This window comes from Saccostrea cucullata, unplaced genomic scaffold (genome assembly GCF_032062105.1).
Source record: "Saccostrea cucullata isolate Sc308-1 unplaced genomic scaffold, CSIRO_AGI_Scuc_v1 ctg19691, whole genome shotgun sequence".
In the NCBI taxonomy this organism is placed as follows: domain Eukaryota; kingdom Metazoa; phylum Mollusca; class Bivalvia; order Ostreida; family Ostreidae; genus Saccostrea; species Saccostrea cuccullata.
The window spans coordinates 1-7,851 of record NW_026939355.1 but is presented as its reverse complement, the minus strand read 5'-3'; the positions used below and the strand labels follow the sequence as shown (position 1 = coordinate 7,851).

The following is a 7,851-nucleotide window of genomic DNA, read 5'->3' as shown; positions in this document are numbered from 1 at the left end:
CTTGTAAAGAGTCTTACAAACGCTTTAGAGATAAGCATTTTGCTGAGGGAAAGTATTCAATACACTGAGAGGGACACCCTTATCATAAACAATGAACACGAATGACCAATAGAAAAACAATGGGCGGTTTTTTTTTTCAATAAAAGAACAACAGACGTCAAGGATTATGTTAAATAATAATTCGTAAACAACAGGTGCCGATATGACGAGAAACTTGTAGGTTATTTATACTTTCAGGCTAATCAGCCGAGTCTGTATTGAAAATTGATTTATCTTGAAACTTGTAAAATTAATATTTTTAAAAATCAGTATAAATTATGCTTTAATTCCTGACCAGTTTTAAAGGCTGATTAGATATGCTTGTTATTAGTGTGTGGAGGACCCTTAAGATGTTTCTGATATATTGAAATCATGGATGCTACAACTGAGTATGAAATAACTGAACCTGTAAGTTTAGGATTAAAACGAAGAGGTAAGTGTAACAAGAGGCCCAAGGGCCATATCGCTCACCTGAGCACATCTACTAGGAAAAAGCACATATCAGATCAGAAATGAAAGTTTACTGGGGGGGGGGGGGGGGGGGGGTTGAATTTTAACCCTCCTTGGTGTCATGATTTGAACAATGTACAATCTACACTACCTGAGGATGATTCCATATAAATAGAAAAATATCACTAATCATGGCTTTGAAGTACTTGAAAGAAGATTTTAAAAAGTTTCCCCATATATCCTTATGTTATAACTATGGTCAGCCATTTTTGGCCCAAAACTAGAGGGGTATATTTGAACAAACTTGAATCTTCACTAACTGAGGATGAATCCACCCAAAACCAATTTAGTTTCATCTTTCCTGGCCCAGTGGTTCTTAAGAAGAAGAATTTTAAAGATTTTTAGCTCACCTGAGCCGAAGGCTCAAGTGAGCTTTTCTGATCACATTTTGTCCGTCGTCCGTCCGTCCGTCCGTCCGTCTGTAAACTTTTCACATTTTCGACTTCTTCTCAAGAACCACTGGGCCAATTTTGACCAAACTTGGTACAAAGCATCCTTGGGTAAAGGGGAATTTAAATTGTTAAAATGAAGGGATATATCCCCTCGCAAGGGGAGATAATCAAGAAAAGACAAAATTAGGGTGGGGTCATTAAAAAATCTTCTTCTCAAGAACCACTGGGCCAGTAAAGCTGAAACTTATGTGGAAGCATCCTGGTATAGTGTAGATTCTAAATTGTTCAAATCATGACCCCCGGGGGAAGGGCGGGGCCACAATGGGGTATCAAAGTTTTATATAGAAATATATAGGAAAAATCTTTGAAAATCTTCTTCTCAAGAACCACTGGGCCAGAAAAGCTGAAACTTATGTGGAAGCATCCTGGTATAATGTAAATTCTAAATTGTTCAAATCATGACCCCCGGGGGAAGGGCGGGGCCACAATGGGGAATCAAAGTTTTATATAGAAATATATAGGAAAAATCTTTGAACATCTTCTTCTCAAGAACCACTGGGCCAGAAAAGCTGAAACTTATATGGAAGCATCCTGGTATAGTGTAAATTGTAAATTGTTCAAATCATGACCCCGGGGGAAAGGCGGGGCCACAATAGGGTATCAAAGTTTTATATAGAAAGATATAGGAAAAATCTTTGAAAATCTTCTTCTCAAGAACCACTGGGCCAGAAAAGCTAAAACTTATGTGGAAGCATTCTGGGGTAGTGTAAATTCTATATTGTAGGAATCATGACCCCGGGGGAAGGGGGGGCCATTATAGGGAATCAAAGTTTTACATAGAAATATATAGGAAAAATCTTTGAAAATCTTCTTCTCAAGAACCACTGGGCCAATTTTGACCAAACTTGGTACAAAGCATCCTTGGGTAAAGGGGAATTTAAATTGTTAAAATGAAGGGATATATCCCCTCGTAAGGGGAGATAATCAAGAAAAGACAAAAATAGGTGGGGTCATTAAAAAATCTTCTTCTCAAGAACCACTGGGCCAGTAAAGCTGAAACTTATGTGGAAGCATCCTGGTATAGTGTAGATTCTAAATTGTTGAAATCATGACCCCCGGGGGAAGGGCGGGGCCACAATGGGGTATCAAAGTTTTATATAGAAAGATATAGGGAAAATCTTTGAAAATCTTCTTCTCAAGAACCACTGGGCCAGAAAAGCTGAAACTTATGTGGAAGCATCCTGGTATAATGTAAATTCTAAATTGTTCAAATCATGACCCCCGGGGGAAGGGCGGGGCCACAATAGGGAATCAAAGTTTTATATAGAAATATATAGGAAAAATCTTTGAAAATCTTCTTCTCAAGAACCACTGGGCCAGAAAAGCTGAAACTTATATGGAAGCATCCTGGTATAGTGTAGATTCTAAATTGTTCAAATCATGACCCCGGGGGAAGGGCGGGGCCACAATAGGGTATCAAAGTTTTATATAGAAAGATATAGGAAAAATCTTTGAAAATCTTCTTCTCAAGAACCACTGGGCCAGAAAAGCTAAAACTTATGTGGAAGCATTCTGGGGTAGTGTAAATTCTATATTGTAGGAATCATGACCCCGGGGGGAAGGGCGGGGCCATTATAGGGAATCAAAGTTTTACATAGAAATATATAAGAAAAATCTTTGAAAATCTTCTTCTCAGGAACCACTGGGCCAAAAAAGCTGAAACATATGTGTCCATGGAAGGATCATGGCGTAGTGTAGATTTCAAAATGTCTAAATTATGATCAGTGGGTTAGGTTGGGGATGCATTATGTATAACAAGGGTGAAATCTGGTAAAGAACAGAATGGTCAAAGCTTCTCAGGTGAGCGATGTGGCCCATGGGCCTCTTGTTCCTATATATTCCTATGTAAAACTTTGGTCGGCCATTTTGGCCCCACCCTAGCTCCGGGGGTCATGATTTGAACAAATTTGAACCTACACTACCTGAGGATGATTCCACATGATTTTCATCTTTCCTGGCCCAGTGGTTCTTGAGAAGAAGATTTTTAAAGATTTTTTCTATATATTCCTATGTAAAACTTTGGTCGGCCATTTTGGCCCCACCCTAGCCCCGGGGGTCATGATTTGAACAAAATTGAATCTACACTACCTGAGGATGATTCCACATGAGTTTCATCTTTCCTGGCCCAGTGGTTCTTAAGAAGAAGATTTTAAAAAGTTTTTTCCTATATATTCCTATGTAAAACTTTGGTCGGCCATTTTGGCCCCACCCTAGCCCCCGGAAGATTTGAACAAACTTGAATCTACAATACCTGAGGATGATTCTACATGAGTTTTATCTTTCCTATTCCAGTGGTTCTTAAGAAGAAGATTTTAAAAGATTTTTCCGATATATTCCTATGTAAAACTTTGGTCGGCCATTTTGGCCCCACCCTAGCCCCGGGGGTCATGATTTGAACAAACTTGAATCTACACTACCTGAGGATGATTCCACATGAGCTTTATCTTTCCTGGCCCAGTGGTTCTTGAGAAGAAGATTTTTAAAGATTTTTCCTATACATTCCTATGTAAAACTTTGGTCGGCCATTTTGGCCCCACCCTAGCCCCGGGGGTCATGATTTGAACAAACTTGAATCTACACTACCTGAGGATGATTCCACATGAGTTTCATCTTTCCTGGCCCAGTGGTTCTTAAGAAGAAGATTTTTTAAAAATGCTAATAATTTTTCACTAATTCATAATTATCTCCCCATGGAAGAGGGCGTGGCCCTTCATTTGAACAATCTTGAATTCCCTTCACCCAGGGATACTTTGTGCCAAATTTGGTTGAAATTGGCCCAGTGGTTCTAGAGAAGAAGATGAAAATGTGAAAAGTTTACGACAACGACAACGCCAACGACGACAACAACGACAACGACAACGCCAACGACAGACGACGGAAAAATTTTGATCAGAAAAGCTCACTTGAGCCTTCGGCTCAGGTGAGCTTAAAATTTTACATCTCTAGAAATAAAGGGCATTTTGTTAAGTTTTTTGGGGGGTGTTCCTCAGAACATGGTATATTTATTTAATTTTTATTTATTAAATAATTGTAGAAGAACTAGGAATATATTCAAACACTGTCCGTGAATGTCTTTTTTATATTTTATTTATTCTACGTGTTAATATATAACAAGTTTATCTTTTTAAAAAAATAGGTGAGCTAGCGCCGTAGCAACTTTTAAACACTGAAAGGAAGGTCCGTGATTAAATGATTTATTTTGCTAAATTTTTTAATTGTTTATCGATGCTGGGGTGTGATAAGTGTGTTTTATAGACACGTAGGTAAAGAAACGAGAAGGGGGGGGGAGATTTTGTGTTGCCCCATTGGAGTTACCAGAGAGTTCCAAATGTGAAGTAGCTTCGCCCGTTGGGTCATCTTTGTCAAGAACTATTAGGTTAAAAGCCATGCACAGAATTTAAAAAAAAATAAATAATGTATTTGTTCGAAATTTTTAGTGTAAATCCTTGTTTATGGATTTTTTTTGGCTTGTTCTACATTGCCATGATTGCGAGCATATAGAATATATATTTTTACTGTGGTGAGGTCTTGAAAATAGAGTTTATCTTTTGCTTAGACGTAAAAAAAACTCCCTTGTCTTTGTTTAGAATAATCAGATAATGACTCGGATTTTTTTGTCAGAAAAAAGGGAAAATTTGAAGTATTACAGTTATGTAGTTATCTTTAAAGTGTAAACTACACAATAAATAAACAAAGTTATTTCATGATACATACATATTTTTATCCTATGATCTATCTATAGTAGTTTTCACAGGTGGCAGAGGTATGATAAGTCCCTAGAGGAATTTGAAGCTTTTAGGAATAAAACATGTACAACTTACACAATGACCCATAATGATGGCACAGGGACAATCTCCAAATTTCATGTAAATCAAGCCCATTTTCACTATTTCGCCGCACCCGCAACTGCTTTTAGGCCCGTGCTAATGACCTAAAGCTACCACAAAAATTGCATAGCAACATTTGTACATACCACTGAACAGCAATAGATAATGGCTCAATCACCGCTTTTTCATGCTAAAATTCATCTTTTGAACCCATCCCGTTTTTCTGGTGAAAAACCGGAAGTGATTTTGTGATCTTAGTTTCGTACTTCTAGTCCATATCCCATATACAGTAGTAGTGACACTAAAGTGTCATATTTCAATAAAAATATTCAATTCCACCAATTCCCTCCAAATGCACCCATAAAATATTCTAGCTATAAAATTACCTATAATATGCATTCAAACCTAAGGTTTCTCTATTTTTTGACCGGTTCTTAATCCGAAACTATACTCTGCCACCTTTAAAGTTTTCCCAGAATGCATGACCATGAAGCCGAGCATGCGTATTCCAGGAATTTGGACTAACGTAGTTGCTAGCGCTCGAGAGCGCTAGCAAAAAGAATATCTTGCTATCTCTACACAATTGAATTTGAAACCTTTAATTATCAAGAAACATTTTATTTTTGAAAACAGGATCAGACAACGAAAAGAGAGAAACAAAGACAAAACTACGGAGAAGATCGGTCCAGAGACGTTATTTTTTAAGATCCAAGGCCCACAATGAAAAGTTGAACAAGGAATTGAAAGTAATAGATATTTCTAAGAATTTGATTACTCAATCATTGCAAAGCGAATCACTGCAAAGCGATTTCTCATACTCGCCAAGTACCCCTATCAAGGAAACTGCTACAGGAAGTAGTAATGAAAAGACCGACTCGCGCATTGGTAGAGGTTCAATAAAGTATTCGAAAGAAAAGAAACAGACGATAGAAGAAAGAGATTGGTCAACATTTCCAATCTTTGGGAGTACACAGGAAGTGGATAAAGATGAATCACATGGGATTTACACGGATGATGGGAACAGCAAAGAAAATTCTGATGCATTAGATGAGCAGAGATTTCAGGAAATTAAAAATGATGAAGAGAACAGCGACGACGAAAATTCTATTACATCAGAACCAGTTATAAATGATGAGAGAGGCACAAAGCAGGAGCTTAGTGAATATATTTACAGAATCCTTCGATTTGATGAAAATTGTCAAAATGGACTGCGCCCAAAGAACATATTTTCAGGAATAAGTCTACAGCAACACGTAGAAAGGGGGAGTAAAGGTCAGGAATCGAGGTATATTTCCTGCTGTAAAACACTTGATGGCATAGAGAGGCTTGGAGGCCTAACTAATGAGTATCAAAGAGTTAGAGAGGTGGTACAGATAAATATCACGAAGCTTAAAGACAGAGCCCGAATTATAGATCTGACCAAGGAGGAAATACGAGAACGTCATATTTCACGATATTCTACAGCATGGGGATTTGCCGAAAAATTTGAGGAAGTGAATATAGACCCAACGTCACATGTTCCTTCAGAATGTGTGGAGAAAATTGGTGTCGTTCACATGAGAAGGTTTAAGAAAACATAAAGTGTTGCTCCCCTACCGCCATGAGAAGACATGTTACATACTTTACAAGATGACTAAGCGAAAGGAAATGCATAATGTTTTTTTTTGGGGGGAGGGGGAGGGGACCGGCCCACGTGTAGGTTTAAATAAAATTTCAGATTTTCTGGAAAGCCATACCTGCAACTGAATAATCATCTCTTCACTAGTCTTACTGAAATACATGTAGCTCTCTAGCGCCACGAGTTTTGTCTTGTTTAAATAAGAAAATGGTATTAAAATCAGTTTCATAGAACATTGAATAGTAAAATACGCTGTCATCTTGGAAACACTCTAGGTCCTCTGTTGTGTTTATCAATATTTTCTTCCCATGATGACCTCGGAGTTTCGCAAAAATTCGACCGTCATAAGTCATTAGGTGTCATGGTTTTTTTATTTCTACTACTTCGCGAGTTTTTTCATATATTTCAGACCGTCTGGACGTCAAAGCTTTGTTGATGTAGATGGGTCCAGTTTGTTTTGTTTGGTTTCGGTTGTGAGATTTTAAGTTTCGTGTGTTTCCATAAACTCGGACTTTATCTTTGTATCTAATGAATTTTACATTAATGTCTCTGGTTTTTCAAGAGCTCATCTCAACGAAGTAGGGGAGCTTATGTAATACCCTCGGCATCGGCGTTCCAGGTTAAGGTTAAAGTTTTTGGAGTGGTATTCTTTTTAAGTACTTCTATGTCCTATATTGATTAGATATGCATGAAAGATCCTTGTAGTGTGTTTCATGGTACCAGTCAAAGTTTCAGAAGCTGCAATTCTAGCAAAGGAATGACCAGGTTAATGTTTTTGAAGCTGGTTAACTTTTTGGGGGGCAGTTTTTGGTCTAGGTCTCATTTCCAAGTAACTATAAGCCCTATGTTGACCAAACTTGCATGGATGATACATCTAAGGATGCACACTACCAGGCTTGCTTCGTATGCTGAATCTGACCTACATTTTCCGCATGAGTGAACAGGTTTTTGGTGCAGGACTCATTTCCAAGTAACTATAAGCCCTATTTGAACCACACTTGTATGGATAATACACATTATAAGGATCCACACTACCAGGCTTGCTTCGGATGCTGAATGTGACCAACATTTTCCACATGAGTGAACAGGTTTAAGGTTTTTGGTGCAGGTTTCATTTCCAAGTTAATATGAGCTCTCTAATGACTAAACTTGCATGAAAAGTACATCTTAGGATGCATACTACCAGACATGCTTCGGATGCTAAATCTGACCTACATTTTCCGCATGAGTGAATAGGTTAAAGTTGTAGCAGGATTCATGTCCAAGTAACTATGAGCTCTTTTATGACCAAAATTGCATGGATGATACATCTAAGGATGCATTCTACCAGGCTGGTGTCGGATGCTGATTCTGACCTACATTTTCTGGATTAGTGTAGAGGTTAAATTTTTATGCAGGTTCATTT

At 38.0% G+C, this 7,851-nt stretch overlaps 1 protein-coding gene across 1 annotated transcript; it reads left to right on the top strand.

The window, feature by feature from the left end:
- The first annotated feature begins 384 nt into the window (after positions 1-384).
- On the top strand, positions 385-6,812 carry LOC134252943 (uncharacterized). The gene is made up of 2 exons (XM_062735476.1): positions 385-472; positions 5,462-6,812. The coding sequence occupies exons 1-2, from the start codon at positions 412-414 to the stop codon at positions 6,406-6,408; spliced, it is 1,008 nt and encodes a 335-aa protein (XP_062591460.1). The 5' UTR covers positions 385-411; the 3' UTR covers positions 6,409-6,812.
- The last annotated feature ends 1,039 nt before the right edge of the window (positions 6,813-7,851 follow it).